The 22,082-nt window shown below is 46.4% G+C and overlaps 1 protein-coding gene across 1 annotated transcript in view; it reads right to left on the reverse strand.

The window, feature by feature from the left end:
- The window catches only part of Nmt1 (N-myristoyltransferase 1), a 35,587-nt gene that overhangs the window by 4,527 nt on the left and 8,978 nt on the right, over positions 1 to 22,082 (reverse strand). Inside the window, exons 2-10 of the mRNA XM_034507077.2 lie at positions 18,476 to 18,584; positions 15,275 to 15,419; positions 11,615 to 11,733; positions 9,296 to 9,387; positions 8,015 to 8,131; positions 6,998 to 7,168; positions 6,199 to 6,307; positions 4,193 to 4,363; positions 515 to 682 (exon numbers count right to left, since the gene is read on the reverse strand). Coding sequence (XP_034362968.1) covers positions 515 to 682; positions 4,193 to 4,363; positions 6,199 to 6,307; positions 6,998 to 7,168; positions 8,015 to 8,131; positions 9,296 to 9,387; positions 11,615 to 11,733; positions 15,275 to 15,419; positions 18,476 to 18,584 — 1,201 coding nt within the window. The remainder of the gene's footprint in view (positions 1 to 514; positions 683 to 4,192; positions 4,364 to 6,198; positions 6,308 to 6,997; positions 7,169 to 8,014; positions 8,132 to 9,295; positions 9,388 to 11,614; positions 11,734 to 15,274; positions 15,420 to 18,475; positions 18,585 to 22,082) is intronic.

Below are 22,082 nucleotides of genomic sequence, written 5' to 3' on the forward strand. Positions count from 1 at the left end.
CGAGGTCAGCTCCTAACAGCTTCCTAGCTCTAGTCACTTAACTCCAGGTTCCCAGTCTGCACAGGCTTGGCAGACTGCCTGAGGCTGTGAAGGACACTTCTAAAATCTCACCAAACTGATCTGAAGTTCTCATGGAGAAGGACTAGCCTGCCTAGAGGTTGGCCTGGGTACAGAAGGACAACAGACAGACCTACCACCTATGCCTGTCTACTGGAGTTAGCCAGTCCATTCCTTCACTAGAGCAGGCCCCAGGCTCCCTCCCATGCTCAGAAAGCCAAAGAACCCTAACCCTGAGACTGGCCAGCCAGTCAGGCCCCAACCAAGAAGTGCAGTGACTCCTGGCCCTCTTCTAGACCAGAGTTTGTGGTGAAAATGGCTGGGGCCTTGCCTGAGAGCTGGAAACTGAAGAAGCTTAAGGCCTCCCACCCTCCGGGCAGCTACCTCCTGAGCTGTGCTTGCTGCTACTACAAAGCCCCCACTTCGAGTCTCCCAAGACTGCCTGGTCTGCTCTCACCATTTTGGCTAGAACAAGGGCGTCGCTCATAAGGTCTAGAAGAGGGGTCTGTGTGTGGACGTTGTAGAAGGAGTACGCAGCTTTCAGACTCTTGTGGGTTGGATGGTTCATGATGGTGGAGGGAAGTGTGTAAAAGCTCAGGAAATCAGTCACCTCACCGTTGGCATTCTGAAGGGAAGAGTAAATAAATAGGTGGTGTCACACATGCAAAGGAACAGGCAGCCCAGAGACCATGCTACACTCACACCATCCTCAGGCAGCCATGTGTGGAAACTGGAACAGGGTATGAGCAAGAGGAAGCACACCAGCTAAGGGCTCTTGAGGACCGCCTCTTGGGGATTGGTTCTAATGCCGTGTCTTAATTCAGCTCTCAAAATCTATGTGTCCAGACACTGAGGGCCCCTGTCCCCAGTTGATTTTTGACTGACCAATAAAGAGCCAGCAGCCAATGGCTAGGCAGAAGGACAGAGGCAGGACTTTTTAGGATTCCCAGGAAAGACACAGAGGAGAGAAGGACCAGAACTGCCATGACAGGGAAGCAGAGAGGTCAGATTTAAGAGTCCACCGACATGTAAGAATCCGGGAAACTCCCCCGATTGGGTCTGAGGTAGCAGAGATAAAATATAGATCTTAAAGGGTGTTAACACAGGAATATTGGAGAGGAAAGTGTGTTAGCCACATGGAGTTAGTGAGAAGGCCACGCACTGAGCTAGTAAGACATATTAATAATAACACTGCGTGTGTGTGTGTGTGTGTGTGTGTGTGTGTGTGTGTGTATCTTTAATTCATGAATCCAGAGCTCTTGGGTGGGTGCAGAGCCGTATGCTCCTGCTGGGAGCACAGAGCTGTGTAACGATTCACTGCTACAAATGGCGCTCAACATATTATAGGCTTGTACCCACTATTAGAAATTCATTAGAGATTCTCAAACAGAATACACACGTACCATGATATAAGATTAGGAGTTAGGGAGAATTGGCTTCTTAGCAGGCTACAGATTTTGCCCGAGCCACATGGAAATTTCTTCCCATGGTTCAGAAATACTACAAAGAGTTTGGTCTCAGAGGCACAGGGAGCCCCTGCTATGCAAAGAGACAGGGTGTTTGACAGTCAGGCAGAGACAAATGGGAGAAGCTACATGTCTCTCACAATCAGATAAAGAGAACAGAGATGAATAAAATTTGATTTAATTGTTTTAAAGGATAGAAAGGAGTATAATGGTAATTGTTTTAACTGTTTTTAAGTATACACAGAATAAAGAAATCCAGGCTTTTGATCTAAAATGTAGGAATCAAAGGCACTGAGATAGAGAGAATAGAAAGAATTTTAAAAAGTGCCTTAAAGAAAAATTGAAAAAGTCTTGCCAGGGTAAATACTTGAGATCTCTGAACATGGTCTACATGGGATTTCTGGGACTGCTTAGCCTGTTGTGTCAAATTTAGAGTCTGGAAATAGGCTTATACAGTAAATAGAAGGGAGGATTTAAGTATACAGATGAATAAACAGCTTAGGCCTTGATCTCATGTAGGTCAGGGCAGGAGATACTGGGGGAACACTATCTCAACAGATAATATTTGTTTAGATTGATTTAATTACTTTGAATTGTTTTAATTATCAAAATAAGTATGGTTATGAGTTTTGTATTTATATTAAAATTCCTCGGGAAGAGAGGTCAAGCTATTAAATTAATTCAGTCTATACCTTTAATAATGTCCAGTTACTGGACCAAGGGAATGCTATTTTGGGAGAGAGGCTCTATATTTATGTTGGCAGGAAAGGAGGAGAGGCTTTGGACCCCTTCCAGAGTGATATGGATCAGATGCGAGAGGGGAAGACCCCTTGAAGATCTTGGCTACAGAAAAGAAAAATTCGAGAAAATCAAACAAGACAGGTAACATGATCTGCTGATTCCTCAACATGGAAACAGCCAAGTAACTTGGCTTAGACATAAAAATGTCTCTAGCCAAAGCTTCAGCTAAAATTAGATAATAAATCTTGTTGGTTGTGGAATCCTTAAGATTCATCGTGCCATCCTTCACATGGCATAAATGAAGATGTATTATTATAATAGGTTATTGACCAAATCAATTCATAAAAAATAGTTGTCTTTCACTTGCTCACATAAGGAACAAAACTCATCCTTAACTGATCTGTGCATCTTGCATAATCCATACAAATATCTTGATAGTACTAAAATTTTGGTCATAAGATTCCTATGTTGCAGAATTTGCAGCTCTGACAAGATTCATCCACAGGGACACTGAAAGGACCTGCTGCTCCAGCTCCCTGCTTCCTGATGCTGCTCCAGCTCCCTGCTTCCTGATGCTGCTCCAGCTCCCTGCTTCCTGATGCTGCTCCAGCTCCCTGCTTCAGGTTCAGGAATTGCTGATTCCTGATGGACTTGGTACATCCAGGCTTTCGAAAGACAGATCCAGTCATAACTTCAGTCCCAGCCCTGAGCCTTCTAAGTACAGAGAGACTGGATAACAGAAGCTGAAGCTAGCTTTCTTAAGTCTAAACAATTTTTCTAATTTTCCTGCCTCTCCTCACCCCTTTACAAATTTTCCGTCACCCCTATTCAGCAGGAAGTTGTGGAGAGTCTTCATCCTTATCCCTTGGGTTTGGGTGTCTGGTTATGGTTATTTTATAAATTATAGATAGTTTATCATCTTAAGGGATAATTTGGAAATGGTCATAATTTTGAACAGGGAGGAAATAGATGGGATGGATTACTATTTATTCTTAAGTAAAGCATTATATAGCCACAATCTTACATTGGTAGAAATCTTTATAATTGATAAAAATTGAAGGTATAGGTTTACATTGGTACAGAATTTATGATTGATGCAGATTTAAGGTTTTCATTGGTATAAATTTCTTTTATTTTAAATATTATTTATTTATTTTTATTTATATGTGTATACTGTAGCTGTCTTCAGACACATACCAGAAGAGAGCATCAGATCTCATTACAGATGGTTTGAACCACCATGTGGTTGCTGGGGGTTTAACTCAGGACCTCTGGAAGAGCAGTCAATGCTCTTAACTGCTGAGCCATCTCTCCAGCCCCCGTATAAATTTCTTATAGTGATACAAAACTTGAAACTAATGTTGTTACTCTTAGATAGGCACTGTGCCTATGTAACACTTTTAAGAATACAAGGCTTAGACCCAGTCCTTATAATAACTGCTATTACAAACTGTTTAGGATAACTAAGCAAGGCAAGTTAAGGACCAAATAGTAAACTCATGGCTATATTAGATTACGATCTAATTGTTATGTTAAGTGCTCTCTACAATATTCAAATAGAGTAGTTAAGGCTTAACAGTTCAGATACAGTTTATATAGACAGTCTTCTGCTACAACAGCCAGGCTGGACTGTAGGCTGCTACCCTGCTGGGCTTGGCCAGGGATGTCTTCATGTGGCTCTCATCCTCAGACTTTGGTGTCTAGATCACACTAGGCTGAGGTGAGACAAGAAGAGAGGCGGAGGCTCACCTGATTGAGGGGTGCAGTGCTATTTCTGTACTGAGCAGGGTTGGGAGTACAAGATAACTTTTTAACAAATGCAAACCATGACCACGATTTGTTGAGAGCCAGAGACTTCTGGAAGCCTAGCAGGGTAATCCCAGCTCTCTGCAAACCTCGCTGTTGTCTGGAAGTGGATGGCTACTCACCTCTACCACAAATGTGTCAATGATGTTCTCCTGGGGGTAGAACCAGTGCTCCACCTCCTCCTGGTTCATGACAGGGGTGAGGTGAAACTGCTTCAGGTACCTGCTGAGCAGCTGGTGCACTACTGGAATGTCCTTCTTTTCCATTGGTCGTAGCCCAGCTGTCTTGGGAGTCTGGAAGGACAGAAAAGATGGTCTCAGAGCCAATCATCCTGGACCCACCCACAGAGGCCCTTGAGAGAAACCCAAGGCAGCCTCAGCATCAGCCTGAGCCCTCTGGGCATCCAGACTCAGCCTGCCTCTGGGGTCTGCTGGCCCCACTTCTTGGTAGGGCAGAGGCTGTGGTATCCATTTCTTACCCACATGGTTCTAGTCTATCTTAAGATAGTCCAGGCCTCCCTGCCCTCCCTTGGGCCTCTCTCCACAAACCATATAAACTGCTACCCTAGGGCCAACTGGCCATTGTAGCTACCAAAAGTATTCAGTGGAAGGAAACCACATGATCCTATGGAACACATATTAGGACTAACAGATATTAGGACTAACAGACTATCTCCAGAGGATTAGTACACATAAGGGCTGGTCCAAGTTGTAAACAGCAGAGTCCCAGATGATAAACGCCTGTCTTTAGTGTGGAGCTGGAGAGATGGCTCAGTGGGTAAAAGCGCTTACTGTTAAGTGTAAGGACCTGAGTTCAAATCCCTACAATCCATGTAAAAGCCAGACTTATCAGTGTAAGCACCTGTAATCCTAGTACTCCTACAAGAGAGGCAGAGACAGTAGAGTGTGTAGAATAACTTGGGCTAGCTAGCCTGATGCACACAGAAGAACAGTAGAGACCCTACATCAAAGCAAGGCTAAAGACAGGCTAAAGTCAGAGAATGACCCTGGAACAGCTCATACATACAGATGCACATGCATAAAACTTCAGCGTGGACCTCTAGCCTCTGACTCCCTAGATCTCTCTCTTGGGGCTGCTTACTTACATCATGGCAGTCCCCACGGTGACCTCTCTAATCCTGAAATACTCCCACACTGGGTTCTCACCCAAATACAGGAAGATCTAGACATTCTTTTGGATCTCAAAGCACCTGAAGGTGGCTCTCTACATGGAATGCAGGGAGAGGTGATGGGGTGACACATGGGGAAGACATCCCCATAGCCCCTATTTTTCCCTCCCTCCCTCCCTCCCTCCCTCTCTCTTGAAAACTCAGGGTCTCATGTAGCTCAGGCTGGCCTCAAACTTGTTATATAGCCAAGACTGGCCTTGAACTACCTCCTGATCTTAGTCCTGAGTGCTGGGATCACAAGCAGGAGGCACCACACTTTCCGGCCTACGTTGGCAATATGGAACTATGCTGCAGCACTCTGTCAAGACAGGACAGTGACCCCAACCCAGTACTGCACCCATGCCAAGCTGAGTCCATGCGGATCAGAAGATCCAAGCTGCAGCCCTTGGAGCAGCAAGCACTTGGTATGAGTGACAACCACCTGGTGGGTGTGCTCTGAGGCCACTGAAGGGAATTAAAGAGTTCATGGCTCAGCATCCTGAAGGCAGGCAAGGCTGGAGAACAGGACACTTGGCGGGGAAAGTAGGCAAACTGAGATCTAGAATTGAAGATCTGGTTACTCCAGGCTGTCCAGTCCTCAGGGCCAATTCTGGGTATAGGGGAAGGGTTATAAATCTAGCTTCTCTCACAAGCTCTGTCATCTGAGAGCTTACCCACACTAGTCTCTAGACTATGTGAGACAGAGATGATGGTCAGTGAAGGGATCCATTTTCTATTCATGCCTCACTTAGGCTAACATTACAAGGAAGTGGTATTCTTTGAGCCTGTCAGCAGATAGCAGGGATACTAAGCTGGGCAAAGACTCAGGAGAGCCGAGAATAGAAAGCAAAAATAAACCTTTGTAGACAGTAAGACACAAGTGCCTGGAGACTGGGGGCTGGTAAGTGGAACCCTCCCCCATGTCACCGCTCCTGCCCACCACCCTAGAGCACCACTGGCCTCTGGCAGTCGGTAGAGCTTCATGGTGCGCTGCATAGTCATATTCCTGCTCAGGTGGGAGAACTTCACTTCAATCAGCTTCCGAGGATTTAGGGACCGATGCCAGTACCTGTAGGTTCATAAATGTCCTGGTCTCAGAGGGCTTTGGCCAGCCCACTAATTAAGAGGACAAGGGCAGGGGAGCTCCAGATGACCAGCAGGTGTCACGAGAAAGTCCCTTTCTAGAGGAACAGGCTCAGCTTCCCCCAGGGGGATCAGAGAATCTTTTCTCCCTACTTTTCAGAAGCCATTCCTTTGTTAGATCAGCCTGGGGAGCACAATCCTCTCTCCTGCAATCAGGTCAGCAGGAGACTGACATCATACCCAGAAGAGAGGCAGGCACTTCTCCTCCTACTCCCTCCCCTGCATTCACCTGCAGTTACCATTTGTGCAGCCCTCTAGGCAGAGATAATCCAATCATTTCCAACAACTTTCTAAGGTGGAGGTTATCCTTAGATTACACAGGGATCAGACAACCCCCCCCCCGATCCATATTCATAATGGAGCCCAGTCAAATCCTTAAACCCCCCCCCCACCCACACACACACACTCTAACTGGTGGCAATCCCGATTTGACAACGTCTAATCGTTCTTTCCACTCCCTGAACCATATTCTCCCTACATTCCCAAATGTTCTCCACCTGGCTCTTCTAGCCACCCAGCCCCCACAAAACTGGCCCAGAGAAGGGCAATGCTGTGTCTCAGTCCTCAGCAGAGCCAGGCACCTGCATTCCCAAGACCTGCAGGAAAAAACGTTTACCTGCAGGTGCCAACAGGCTTTGGCAATACCACTCCGGCAGTGTAAACAGCTTGGAAAATGCCCTCCAGGTGGACCCGCCGGGTTATCTCTCGGATCAGAACCGGAGCCACCCTCTTGGAGCGCAGCTTCTTGTGGACACACAGGAAGTTGATCTCCACCATCTTCTTCTCTCTGAAGAGAGGCAAACTGCTGACTGACAAGACTTTTCCCACACAACATAACAGGAATCTCGACAAGTAGGCAGCGCCTCAGGGCAAGGGCCTCACTCTGCTGCCACTCAGAAGTCACTACTGGGGAGCGCACTCACTACCATCTTCTACTTCAAAACGGAAGGGGGACGCCTTCAAATGCCTTTATCTGAGGGCACCACCAGCAGCCCTGTGGAATCTCTGTGAGTGGGCTGGAGGAGTCCCACCTGAGGCAGGCAATGAAGAAACGCCAGAGTAAATCAAGGCTCATCGAGATCTGAGACAAGGTTGATCTTGAATGTGCTACGTAACTCAAGCCAGCCTTGACCCATGAAGACGTAGCTTAGATTATAGGTGTGTACCACTACTGACAGATTCTCTAAGATTTTGGTTCCCACATGAATTTACAGCCTGTAGACCCAGAAGACGGCAACAGATTACTGTGAAACCATCTGAATCTGGGTCACACTGGCTCCTGCCCATTTCTGAAGCTGCTCAATGTGTCACTGTGTAACTGGGGCAGGAATGCAGAAGTGGATGGCCTCACTATAGGTCCCAAGGCTACCGGCTACAACTTAGAGACAGTCTCACTATGTAGCCTTGGCTGGCCTTGAACACAGAGATCCACCTGCCTCTGCCACCATGTGCTGGGATTAAAGGAGTAAGCCACCACGTATGTCAAAACACGTGGTTCCCAGGACGAGCTTCATTCCCAGCACTCAGACGACGCCTCCACTCCATGGGCCCCACCACCTTCCTCTCACAGGTGACCATGTAGCCTTCCTCTTCCAAAACCGGTAAGATGGTGGCAACAAGGGCTGGTGCTTACGTGTCATAGATGTGGATGTTTGCTGGGATGGCACTGATGAACCCAACCAGCTTCCGACTCGAGACTACTCGGACCCCGCAGTGCCACTGAGGGAGCCAGCCTGGTGGCCGGAGAGCCCTGGAATACAGATACAGACAGGAGCTGTGGAGCTGCTCACAGCGGGCTAGAGAGTGGCATAGGCTTCAGAGCTGTGGTCAGTTCTGATCTGGTACTAACACCTTGGGTTAACAGCTATATTCTCTTTAGGACCAAGACTTCCTAGACACCAACAGAATCAAGACACATTCGTTTCTCACAGCATCTTCTTGTTGTGCTGGAGACTGTGCCTAGTCTCGCACATACACTCTAGGCATGTTCTTTGGTACTAAGCTACACCCCAGCCTTTATTTATTGTTTGGTTGGTTGGTTTGTTTGTTTGTTTTTTGACACAAGGTTCTGTATGTCCCCTAGGCTGGCCTTGAACTTGTGACCATTCTGGTTCATCCTTATAAGTATGCTTATATGCTAGGTTCTGTGTTTCTGTTTTTTGAAACGGGTTCTTACTGTATGGCCTCAGCTGACCTGGAACGCACAGAGATTTGCCTATCCCTATCTCCCAAATGCTGGTTTTATAGGTGTGCGCCACTGTGCCCAGTCTTTATGTTCATCTCAGAGCTTGAGCTAGAGGACTTCATGCAGGGGCCAGTAGTCCTTCGGTTAGGAACCACACTGTGGAAACCCTGAGCTTTGTCACCCACCTCTCAGCATCTCTCCTTTCTACTTTCCCTATCTACTGGAGTGACCCTGCTCCACTTCAGTCTCATGCCTCTATCTTCTGAGATATTAACTGTAGCCCAGGATAGTAGATGGCTTACCCAGGATAGGCTTTTTTCTATAACTGAGCATGCTCATCAACTGGAGAGTAACGGACTTTTCTTTCAAATCTTAAGGTTTCTGGTCTTTGCTGGGGACTGACTCTGTATGTCTCCTTCTACTATTTATTTTAAGGAAGGTTTCAGTTCTAAACACCACTTAAAGCAAGTCTCCAGATGCACAAACTGAGGGACACAGAAATTTACCAGAGAGGCTGGCTCTTGGGAGGATGAAACTGAGTTTCCTTCTGAATCCGCTACTTGCTTTGCCCTTCAAACTAGAAGAGATTTTGGAGACTAGAGACCAGGCTATTATCTGACATGAAACCTCTGGCTCCTTTGACTTCATAGCCTCCAGAATCATGAGAAGTAAATTTCTACTGTTTCCAAGTTAAATAAAGTTATAATAAAGACACCCCTTACAACTCACCACAGAAGAAACTCTGGGGAATAGTCAAATCGGAACATGTTATCATCGTCCTCCACATAGTTCTCGTTCAGGAGGGTGTACAGTTCTTTCAGCTGCGGAGAGATAAGGTTGCTGAGGTTTTCTGCCAAATGGAGCTAACTTCAACTCCACACCCCTCCAAGCTTTGCAGAAGGACAAAATAAACTACCAAACCCACCTCAGGTCTCACAAATCTTTCATCCCAGACATGGCAAGGCTTCTTTTAAAACAAGTACCTTTGGTTGCAATAAGAAGTGAAACCACTAGAGGGCAGAGCTGCACACTTCAGTACACAGCTGCAGCATCTACAGCACCACCTAACCAACTACTTAAGATTACTCTGGTCCAGCAGAGGAAGCCTCCCACTTTCTGTGAGCATGCTTTGGAGAAATGATTTTGGGGGCTGGTTAAAGACTCACTTAACTCCCAGGACATCACTGCCATATTAAAAACAAAACACCATGATTGGATTTTTTCATTTAGCCCAACAGACAGGTGTCCTTTATCTGCCTCTGTAGTCATCCTCATCAGCTGGCCCAAGTAGGTAAAAAACTTACTATACCAGTATAGTGACCTGAGTTCAATCCCTGGAGCTCTGACATCACACAACGCTGTCCTCTATCTCCACAGGGATGGATGCTGTGGCCCACACGTGATCTTACTCATCTCCTACTCCCCGCCCTTATCCCACCAGTAAAACAAAAAACCTCTAAGGCAGGTATGGTGGAGCTGATAGTCCTTGGGAGTCTGAGCTGAGAGGATCACTACACTCTAGTTGAAGGGAGAAGGCACTTAATAAATTAAGAAGGCAGGGGTTGGGGGCGGGGCATCATCCCTTACAGAATGACAAAGAATTCTAAATTCCTAAATCCTTGGTGTTAAAACACAAGGAGAAGCAGTGTGGCAGTGCATTCTGCAAGCTCAGTGCTCTGAGAAGTGAAGCAGGAGGTTTGACTCAAGTTCAAGGCCGGCCAAGGTTACTTAATATGACTCTGTCTTCAAGGGGAAAGAGACTGGCTGGGGAAGTATGCGGCTCAGTTGGTAGAGTCCTTGTCGAATAGTCCAGTACACACAGAGCCCTGGGTTCAATCCCTAGACCCACATAATCAGGTGCTGGTGACACACACCTGTAATACGAGCACATTTCCCTAAAAAAAAAAAAAAACAAACCCTAAACAAGTGCTGGGCATGGTGTGAAGTCAAGGCCACTTTGGTCTATATAGCACGTTGCAGGCCTGCTAGGGTCACACAGTGAGACCCTTTCTCAGAACCAAACCAAACCAGAACTAAATACATGGATGCATACTGACAAACGCACACCAACAGGCACACGAGGCTCCCACTATACACACATTAAGAATATGGATAAGGCGGTAGAGAGATGGTTGTGTGGTTACGACCATCTGCTGCTCTTCCAGAGGACCCCGGTTCACTTCCCAACACCCAGATCACACGTTCACTACCATCGATAACTCCATCGGATCCATGCCTGTTCATTTTGTCAAATTAACAACCAAACGTATCTAGGGAGAGGAAATATTGGGGAAATGCCTCCGTAAGAGTAGACTGTGTCCACCCTGACTTCCCTCGGTCATGGCCGTGAGGGAGAGCTGTGAGCTGAAATGAACCCTTCCCTTCCCAAGATGCTTTTGCTCTTGGTGTTTTATTACAGTAACAAAAATCCTAAGACCCTCGCATACCCACATGTAAACTCACAGCAAATAACTAATAAAAAGAACAAGAACAATAAAGAGGCGGCTACTGGAATTGTAGCTCAGTGTTTAGGAGTGCTTCCTCACAAGACCTGGACCATTATTACTAAAAATGAGAGAGGTGCCGGGTGGCCACTGAGGAAAGGCGAGGCGGGAAGGAGCGACCCCTCCCCTCGGCAGAACAGATCACAAATCAAGCAAGATACTGACAAGAAGCCAGGCAGTGCTGTCAAATGCCAGCACTTGGGAGGCAGAGGCAGGTAGTCTCTGTGCTGGAGGTCAGCCTGGTCTACAGTGAGTTCCAGGACAGCCAAGGTTATATAATAGAGAGGCCTTGACCCTACATAAAAAACAAAACAAACAAAAGAAAACGAATGACAAACAAATAAAAAAACAAAATAAGAAAAAAAAAAAAAAAAAAAGATTTCACAACAGGTAACTCCAGAAGGCAACTTTCACCCGTACAAGTATGACCTGCTGTTACTGTATGGAGTCTGGCATGACTAGAAGGTACCAGATGGAGTCTGTTCAGCTCTCTGTGGCTCATCTCTTAAAAGTCCTGTTCCACCTTCAAGCCAGGCCTACTCACCACACCACGGTCTCCCAGGTCCAAGGCATCCCAAGTGAAGCCCTGGGGCAGGGTGTAGGGCTCCTGGCGAATGTTGTCTTTGTCAGGTTCCACTGGACCATGGGTGTTTACCACTTCACCTAGAAGAAGAACAGCCAAAGTCTAATGTCTGCCCACAGCATGCTGAGAGAGCTCACTGAAAACACTCACTAGAAGGCTAGTGAGGAGCTTCAGTTGGTATGTCGCCTTGCTTGTGTTTGTAATTCCTAGTACTAAGTAACCAGGGCAGAGTGATGCAAACCTGTAATTCCAGCACTCAGGAGAGGCAGAGGGCCAGAGCTTTCAAAGTCATCTTCCACTGCACAGTGAGTGTGAGGCCAGTCTGGGCAACCTAGACCCTGACCCAGAAAAAGAAACTTATACCAGAGCAAATGTTCCCGCCCCAGGAACACTGCAGCTGAGAAACACTCTATGCTTGGTGACTGCAATCTCTCTCCAGTCAGCCTGGCCCCTAGTTGAGGGTGAATGCACAGCAAAACCTCAGAATAATCTCTAGGATGCAAGGTGGCTCGTTTTTGGAAAGTCTTCTAACTCTCCTGTGGGCTCCTGAATGACAAACACTCATCATAGCTCATGTGGCTTCCCGTGTCCTGGCTGGTGTAAGGTGTCGTCATGTTCTAGCCCAGACACTCTTGCCTGACTGGAGATTTGTAAGGTTGCAGAAGCCTGCCTTTGTGTGGAGACCAACAACAGTGTACTGGGCTCACTCCTCAGTCAGATGATCACCCCAGCAGCCAAGGTCTCTCAGACTTCCAGCTCCAGCCTCCAGGCCTCCAGGCCTCCAGGCCTCCAGGCCTCCAGGCCAGCTAACTGCCAGGTCAGGGCGTCAGTGCATCAGTGCGTCAGTGCTCTGAGCCCTCCAAACGCCTTCGGGTTGAGTCACCCTCCTGCGTGCTGCTGCTGGGATGTCTCCCTCTGACACAACCCTCCTCTGTGGGAGAGCTCAGAAGCTGAGATGAAGGGAGGAACTAAAACCAGATGGGGCTGGAGAGGAAAGCCAGGCAGGCAAGCTCTCCCGTTTAATAGGTGCTTAATAGGTTTTGTTTATTTCGGTTTTCCCCCACTTTTTTTTTTTTTTTTTTAAATAGGAGAATACTAAGTAGCCAAGGCTGGCCTTGTGCTCACAGCAATCCTCCTGTCCCAGCCTCCCAATGCTGGATTCCAGGTATGCACCAGATACTCAGTCCTCCAAGTACCTTTAAATGACTTCCAATTGTCCTCACACTTAACTTCCTGTGTAAGAGGTGGCACACTCAGTAGAACAACCTCCCATGACCACTGGCAAAGTTGAGAACAGCATGAGGTAAGGCAGGTTATGAGCCCCAGGGGGACAGTAAGGCTGAGGGGAAGAAATCCTGCTCCCCTCGACAGGATAAGGAAAGAGGGTAACTAGACAGAATGACAGGCTCTGAAGAGGGACTGAGGGCTCACTCAGGGCACGTAATAACACACAGACGAAAGCTTCCGAAACTGCAAACTGTAACCTCGGGTAACAAAAGTCAAAGTATGGGGTGACAAGAAAAATGGGCAATAGTAAAACCAAAAACAAATTGAAAATTAAACATGTACCAAATCTTAGGTAGTTCAGGCAGTATCATGTGACTTCATTGTAGCCTTGGCTCTGAACACACATGGGCACGCTGATTGTACGCATATCAGCATGCAATGAGACATCAGTGAATCTGCCTCCGTGGCTAAGAGCACTGCTGCTCTTCAGCTGAGCTGCCAGCACCCATGTCAGCTGGCTCATAACTGACCTGGAAGGCCAGTTCCAAGGGATGTGGCACATGGTACCCTCTGCTAGCCTCTGAGGGCAAATGAATACCTAATATACACAGGTATAGGCACAGAAACATTTAAACTTACTAGTTTTTTTTATGTGTATGAGTGTTTTGCCTGCATGTATGTATACGCAGCATGTCTGGTGTCCATGGAGGTCAGCGGAAGGGGTCAGATCCCCTGGAACTGGAGTTATGGATGATTGCCAGCACCTAGTGCTGGGAACTGAACCCGGGTCTTCTATCAGAACAAGTGTTCTTAACCACTGAGTCATTTCTCTTGCTCCCACATAAATTAAAAAATAAAACCACTCAACAAGTTTTGTTTTACAAAGGCATGCCATCCCCATCTGGATTTAATTTTTTCTCTTTTATTGGTTTTTCAAGACAGGGTTTCTCTGTGTAACAGCCCTGGCTGTCTTAGAACTTACTCTACAGACCAGGCTGGCCTCAAAACTCACAGAGAAGCCTCTGCCGCCTGAATGTGGGGATTAAAGGCACGTGTTACCACACTTGGCTATGTTCACTTTATAAGTTGGTTACCTGCTCTGACACAGACCACTTTAAGTAAAGAAATGCCTGCCCGTTATGTAAGCTTCCCACCTCCATGGACAAATGTTGTTGGACACAGCTGACTTTTTACTTCCTGGTATTTGACTTGGCTCTGTCCTCCTAACCCACAGTGTACTGTAAATGTTACAATGTTTCTGCAGAATAGTAACACTGACAACTTGACCATCACTTCCATTTGGTGTTAGAACATGTGTTTTGTTTTAGAAAACAAAACATGCTAGAGAGATGGCTAGGCAGTGAACAGCACAGACTGCAGAAGACCCAAAATCACTGCCTAGAACCTGCATTGGGTGGCTCACAACTGTCTGTTGTTCGGGGTCTGGACTCAAGGCACATGTCCACATGCATACACATATTTAAAAAATAACAATAAATATATTAATACATATGTGTGTATACACACACACACACACACACACACACACACACACACACACGAAGAAAACACAGATTTACTTCCTCAGCTACAAACGTAAGAAGCAAGAATTAGGTCCCTGAATCTCTCACAGAACCTTTGTCCACCAGAGGGTTAGCCAGTCAGGTCAGCTGTGGATCAGGCCTAGCAGACCTCTCTAACTGCAGTATGTGCAGTCTTTTCTGGAATACTTTTGGGATTTCTGTCTGCCCGATCCCTTACAAGTTTATCATAGCATTTTTCAGGTTTGCTTTTTTGAGACAGGGTCTCACTCTGTAGCTTTGCTGGACTGAAACTCCCCTTGTAGACCAGACTAGCCTCAAACACAGCATCTACCTGTTTCTGCCTCCAGGTAATGGAAGCAAAGGTATGTGCCCACTCCTAACTTTACTGTGGCTTTTAACGGCACCTGATGAAACACACACATGCCCTCAGAGGTGAGCCATGACTGCTATCTGAACTTAGTAAGCAGGAACCACTTTCGGGAAAGTGGAGGAGCCTGGGACTCTCCCCAGTCCAGAGCTCACATCTGTCTACAGAACCAAAATAGCCTTTCACTAATATAAGAGGGAGGCTAGACCCCGGGCAGACATCCCCACTCATCATGTGCTAAGACGCTGTTCTCTGTAGATTTCTTTAAGAGGAGAATGGACTAAAAAGAACCATCTCTGTTCTCTGTGTGTGTGCTAAGAAAGGATAAGGTCTTAGCAACAGTCTTTTACATGCTCCTTTTAAGACTATCCTCTAGAAATAATCACCAAAGCTCCAGAACCTCATGGCCCTCCCTTATAAAACTCGCACGGAGGTGCAGCTAACACCCATTCCTTGCTTTCACCCGGGAAAGGAGACACATACCTAATTTGGGCACTGGCTGTGTATCCCAGAACTGGTAGCTTCGTTTACTGGCCTCCTCCATGGTCTTGGCGGGTCCCTGACCCACTGAGAACAGCTCAATGGCCTTCTGTATTTCCTGGATCCTCTCTGCTGGCAAAGAGTTCATCTGGGCAGGACAGTTGGAGAAAGAAAAGGCCCACTGTGTTAGCGAGACTTATGATTCACTGTGAGTTCAAGAGCTGGTGAGGCCCTGCATGGTGAAGCACGCCTTTAATCCTAGCACTGGGAGGCAGAGACAGGCAAATCTCTGTGAGCCAGTTTGGTTTACACAGAGAGCTCCACGCCAACCAGAGTTTGATAGCGAAACCCTGTTTCAAATAAACAAAAGAGTCAGCCTGGTACTGGAGTACAAGTCTGTAATCCTAGCTCTCAGGAGGTAGAGGCAGGAAGATTAGAAGTTTGAAGAGCCAGCCTTAGCTACATGAGACCAATAATTCAGAGCTATGGAGATAGCTCAGTTGGTAAAATGTGTGCCATTCCAGCAAGAGGTCCTAAGTTTGATCTCAAGCACCCATATAAATAAAAGTTAGCAATGGTGGTATATGCCTAATTCCTCTGCTGGGGAAGCAGCACTAGGAGGAGTCCCTAGGGGCCTTCTGGCCAACCAATTGAGCCAAACCATAGAGTTCCAGATTCAATGAGAAACCTAGATCAAAAATAAGGTGACAAGCCTGGACAATGGTGGCACACACCTTTAATCCCAGTGAGGCCAACCTGGTCTACAAAGTGAGATCCAGGCCAGCCAGGGCTAAACAGAGAAACCCTGTCTCAAAAACCAAAAAACCAAACCAAAACAAAAACAAAACAAGGCGGCAAGTGATTAAGAGGAAACAAACACTGACCTTGGGCTTCCATAGAGCTTGTGCAACATTACAGAACAAGTCACATGAACACAGAACCAAGAGTTCAAAAGTTAAAATACTACCCAAAACAGGGCGCGCTACTTTAGTCCTAATCCTAACAAACGGAGAAAAGAGTACTTGAGAATTAGCTACTGGGAGCTACCTATGGCATTTTGTTGCTTTGGGTTTTGTGTGTGTGCGTGTGCATGTGTGTGTTTTAGGGTTTTGTTTGGTTGGTTTTGGTTTTTTTTTTTTTGGGGTCTCACTACATGGTGTTGGCTGGCCTGGAAATCGCTGTGTAGCCCAGGATGACCCCAAACCTTGCAGTTCATCTTCTTGCCTCTGCTAGAGTTAGCAGTGTGTGCCACCACACTTGAATTTCCTATGGCATTTCTCCTGTCCCCAGTCTCATGCTGTTTATGCAAAATGTGACAGAGTCCACTGCAAAATTTCTTTCTTTTTTTTTTTTTTTTTCACTGCAAAATTTCAAGCAACGCAGAATAGAAAATACAAAGAGAAAAAGCCTACATCCGGGTGCAGTGATGTAGGTTTGTAGTCCCAGTAACTGAGAGGCCTACATATGAGGATCAGAAGTTCAGGCCAGCATGGGCAACATAAGCTACTGTCTTAAAAATACAGGGGGAGGTGTGAGTGGAGAGAGCACAGCAGTCACACACTGGGCTAGATTTCCAGCACCCATATGGCTGCTCTCAAGTGTTCACGACTCTGGTTCTTGGGGATCTGATACTCTCTTTTGACCTTCACAGACCCTATACAAGTGTGGTACACAGACATACAAGCAAGCAAAAAACCTAGACCCCCAAAATAATCAACCCCATCCCCTCAACTATGATCCTCATTATGAGTAGTTTTAATCTGAAATTTTGAGACACACACAGAACCCCACACTTCTTCGAATGGAAGGTCTAAAAGCATAGGCATTTTTTTTTCAAAAATTAAACCTGAAACTGACAAATGGCTTATCAGGTACTTCCTGCTAGGTCTGATGACCTGAGTTCAATCCCCAGGACCCGCACAGTGGAGAAAGAGCACCAGCTGCCAACACTGTCCTTGGACTTCTGCAGGGAGGCCACAGCACATGTGCCTCCCCCACATAAATAAGCATGTGCATCCACACACAGACACACCTATACCCCACACACAGAAGAAAACTGGGCGCTAGAGACATAGCTCAGCGGCAGAGGACTTGCTTTGTATGTGCAAAACACTGGGTTTGAGCCCTAGGATCACAAAAACAAAACATAAAACAAAGCAAAAATGAAAAAAAAACCATGATTACCTATTATTCTACAAGTTATTCTTTAAAAAGTATGCCTTAGGTCAGGCACGGTGGTCATACCTTCAATCCCAGTACCCTGGAGGTAGAGGCAGGAGGATCTCTGTGAGTTCCAGATCAGCCTGGTCTACACAGCAAGTTCCAGGCAAGCCAAGGCTACACATGAGACAGTGAGAGACAAAGTAAGCCTCAAACCTATGCATTAGAGGAAACCAGGGGTGTAGCTCAGTACAGAGCACAGTCAGTGTTGGGGAGGCCCCAGGCTAGATCCTTAATCCAGCAATCCCAGTGTCTTCGACCTGCGAGGTAGAAAGACAAAGCTACACACCGTGCTGTCCAATGTACTGTGCACACCCACCACCGTGTATCAACCTAGCCCGGGATTAATTCATTGAGGAGTATTCTGACTGGTTTGCTCTGTGACTGTGCCTGCAATGCAGTGATCCCCAACCTTCCTAATGCTACGACCCTTTAATGCAGACCCTCATGTTGTGGTGACCCCCCAAGCATAAAATTATTTCATTACTACTTCAAAACTAATTTTGTTACTATTATGAATCGTAATATAAACATATGACATGCAGAATTTCTAACATGCCACAGGTTAAGAACCACTTCTATAATGCCTTTCTTTTAAACTAACTAGTCTTTTCTATGTGCGTAGGACCCCACCAGGTGGGTCCAGGGGACTGAATTCAGATCATTGGCTCGGCTACGATCCAGAAGACCAAGAGCCATTGCTCCATGATGCAGGGGCTGTCACATTCCTACTCCATGGGACTCGGCACTTGCACAAGCTATATGCACCTGTGACTCTGAGGGTGCTATGCTGGGGGGTTGGATGTAACCTGCGGGGCCTTTTAAGGTACTGAGCACTGTTTATCACCAAAGTCTAAGGCACAGGGGACAGGCAGCACTGGATAGCTTCCATCTTTAAATAATACAGTGGCAATGAACACTTTAAACCGTTCTTCACACATACCTCAGAACTCATCAGTCCTAAGAAAACCGTCTCCTTCTTACCTTCACAGGCTGGTCCTGGGTGGACTCCATGTCGTTGCCTTTCTCTTTCTTCTTCTTTTGTTTCTTTTTTTTCTTTTTGGCACCGGTGTCATTGGCTGGACTCAAGCCACTGTAAGACAAAGTAAACACTGATGGAGTCTCCAAAACAAACAAAAAATCAAATGCTTTAAACCACACTGACAAAAGGCTTTTATGTAGAGCAGCCCTTCCTTAATCAAGCCTGTTGGCTTCCTCAGAAGCTGCCTAGAGAACCCAGCTCCCAGAAGGGGCACCTGGAGGACATGAGCAAGCACAGCTCCTTCTCCACTCCCACGCCTCGGCTCCCCAGGGAGGAGACACTGGGCAAGGAATGTCCTATTTATCTCAAAGGGTCTTTTCTGTTCTTGCATTCATTCATTCACTGAGACAGGGTCTCAAGCAGCCAAGGTGACCTCCAACAATGACTTTGAACTTTTGATCCTCTTGTTTCACCTGGAGAATGCTGAGATTACAGACATTCCACCCACCTGGTTTATGGGGTTCAAACCTATGGGGCTTCCTGCCTGCAAAGCAGGCATTCTACCAGCTGCACTACACTTCCAGTCCTTTCTTCTTCTTCTTTTTCTAAGATAGGATTTCTGGCTTGTTGGGGGCCGACTTTTAGCAGAAAGCGGCTATCAGCTTTGCAGCCATCTTGAGCCATATACCCTGACATGAGACTTGGATTACAATAGCCTACAACAGCTGAGCACACTCCGATAATCTTGGTTTAGATACCTTGGGTGTGTGAGATTAAAGGTGTGTGAGATTAAAGGTGTGTGACTTAAGAGTGATTTAGAAGTATAGAGATCAGATTTAGAGACAAGACCTAAGGGCATGATTAAAGGCGTGACCTGAAGTCGTGGCTTAGAAGTGAGACATATAAAGGCAGAGGCAGACAGAAGAGAGATGAGAGAATCCGACACAGCAGACAGAGGAGACAGAGAAGCAGGCACTTGGGAGAGAACTTGGAAGAAGTAACCTGGAACTTGGAGACACTAGGAACTAGGAACTCAAGACTTGGGACATGGACTAGGAAGAGAGACTGAAGAATAAACAGGATTGGAACACACTCTGTCTGGTCTCCATTCTTCGAGTCAGTCCTCACTCTCTCTCTTGCTGAACCCCCGACCTGCGGGACCGGAGCGGCAGCTTGGGCCGGAATACAGTGGCCGCCAAGCACAGTGGAGAGGGCCTCAACATTTTTGGCTGCCCAAAGTGGGGCAGCCTAGGCCCCAACACTGGCTTGGTACCTAGTATGTACCTTGGGCTGGCCTCAAACTTATAGCAATCCTCCTGCCTCAGCCTTCTAGGAGCTAAGATGATACCTTTAAGGCACCACAACCTTTTTGGGAGGTGGAGGGGTATGTACTTATTTCTTTAGATTGCCAGGCTGCACTAAAACCATGCTATCTCTCAACACTGTGTTGGTACCACCACTTCCCTGGGCCCTGAATTTAAAAGGACAGTCAAAAGACAGTAGTGGTGTTTTGGGAATCCTTTGCCCTGTGTTTACTCAGATTTTCTGACTAGACATAAAGCAGCAGACAGTATGGAAAAGAGAGCATGGTGAAGAAGCTAGCTTGACATTACTGCAGTCCACGCACCAAAACGGTCTAGGAAGACAAGGGCCTGAATTAAACATTAGTTAGCAAGCCTGAGCAGTCACTGATGGCAATCCCCGAACTAGGAATCCTGGGAAAATTCACCCACAACAGGCTCACACAGTTAATTCTGCCACAGACAGATGAAACCTCTGTGTATGTGGAAGCAGGAAGGGACATCCTTAGGCTGCTTTTCCTCAGTAAGACATGGCAAAAACAGTTTCCTAGCTACGTTAAAATGTCAAAATTAGACCAGCATGGTATCATGTACTTGTTATTAGAGCACTTGGGAGGCTGAAGTGGGGGATAACATAAAAGAGACATGGTGGTGCACATATTTCATCTCAACACACAGGAGGCAGAGGCAAGAAGCAGGTAGGTCTCTGTGGGTTCAGTTCAAGGTTAGCCTTGTCTACATAGCAAGTTCCAGGCCAGCAAGAATTAACTAACATTGTAAGACACTTAAAAAGAAAAAAAAAAGACAGAGTGGCTTTATGTTTTAACTTTATAATTCATTCTACTAAGGTACTGAGCCACAGCTATGAGAACACAGGAAGTCATCATGCTCTCACTGACAAGAGCCCCCAAAAGGGAAACACGTGGATCAGAAGAGACACCAAGGAGTCTAGTACTATCCAAGGCAATTCTAGTAACTCACTCATAAGCTACCAAGCTCAGAGGCTTTGAGAATGCACCTGCTGGAGGGATTGGAAACTGTGTAAGGCAGTGAAGGCCTACTACTTGGAAGGATGAGACAAAACTGTCTGAAGCCAGGAGATTTAGGCATGAGTCTTGGTTGACTATTCCAGGGCATGTCAGAATTTAGTAAACCGAAACAGATATCATTCATAAATACAAGCTAGAGACAGACCAGAAGCACAGCACGTACTACAGCAAACCAAAGTTTAACTTGGTCCTTTCAGTCCAAAACATAGAGCAGAGAATTGGATGAAATCTGTCCTTGGGAGGCAGGAAGCATCTGCTATGGGAAGTGAGATGGGTGTTCATGCAGAAAGGCTGCTGGTGATAGTCTAGAACTGTTTAAAGGCTTATTTATTTGATATGGATAAGTTTATTATCGGCATATGTATGTGCACCCTGTGTGCCTGGTGCCTATGGAGTTCAGAAGAGGGTGTCATATCCTCTGGAACTGGAGTTATGCATGGTTTGAATCAACATGTAGGTGCTGGGAACCGAACCCAAGTCCTCTGCAGAGGAGCAAGTACTGTTAACCCGTAAGCTATCCCTCCAGCCCACTAATCACACTGTAAAGCAAAACTGATCAACTTAAGTAAGGCTGGGCTCAGTACTTTATTCCTAGCACTTGGGAGGCAGAAGCAGGAAAATATTCAGGACAGCCAGGGGCTACATAGAGAGAGACACCCCCCCCCCCCGTGTGTGTGTGTGTGTGTGTGTGTGTGTGTGTGTGTGTGTGTGTTATCAATAACTAACAAGTATGGGATGAATTGGAAGAATAACAGATCCAGGGCAGAAGAAAAGCCATTAGGCCATTAGGAAATGTCATCTTAAGAGCTGCTGAGAAGGCTTAGCAAGAGGAAGTCCCTGGAGTGCAAGCCTAGCAAACTGAATTCACCCCTGAGATCCATGTAAAGGTGGGAGGAGAACCAGCTCCACATTGCTGTCCTCTGACCTACACACTGTGGTATGTGAGAGACAGGCTCTTACATTGTAGCCCAGGCTGATTTTGAACTCATGGTGATTCTCCTGCTTCATCTACTGGAATACTAGGATTATAAGTATAAACCACCAGACTCAACTAGAAATGTCTTTAAAACAAAACAAAAACAGGGTCTCTCTGTATAGTCCCAGGCTATCCTGGAATCCATGCTTAGACCAGCCTAGCCTTGAACTCACAGAGATCTACCTGCCTGTACTTTTCTAGTGCTGGATTTAAAGCTATGTGCCACTATACTCCCCAGAAATATCATTTTAAAATAAAGACCCTAAATTTTAAACTCAAACAC

Source organism: Arvicanthis niloticus, chromosome 6 (genome assembly GCF_011762505.2).
Source record: "Arvicanthis niloticus isolate mArvNil1 chromosome 6, mArvNil1.pat.X, whole genome shotgun sequence".
NCBI classification, from domain to species: domain Eukaryota; kingdom Metazoa; phylum Chordata; class Mammalia; order Rodentia; family Muridae; genus Arvicanthis; species Arvicanthis niloticus.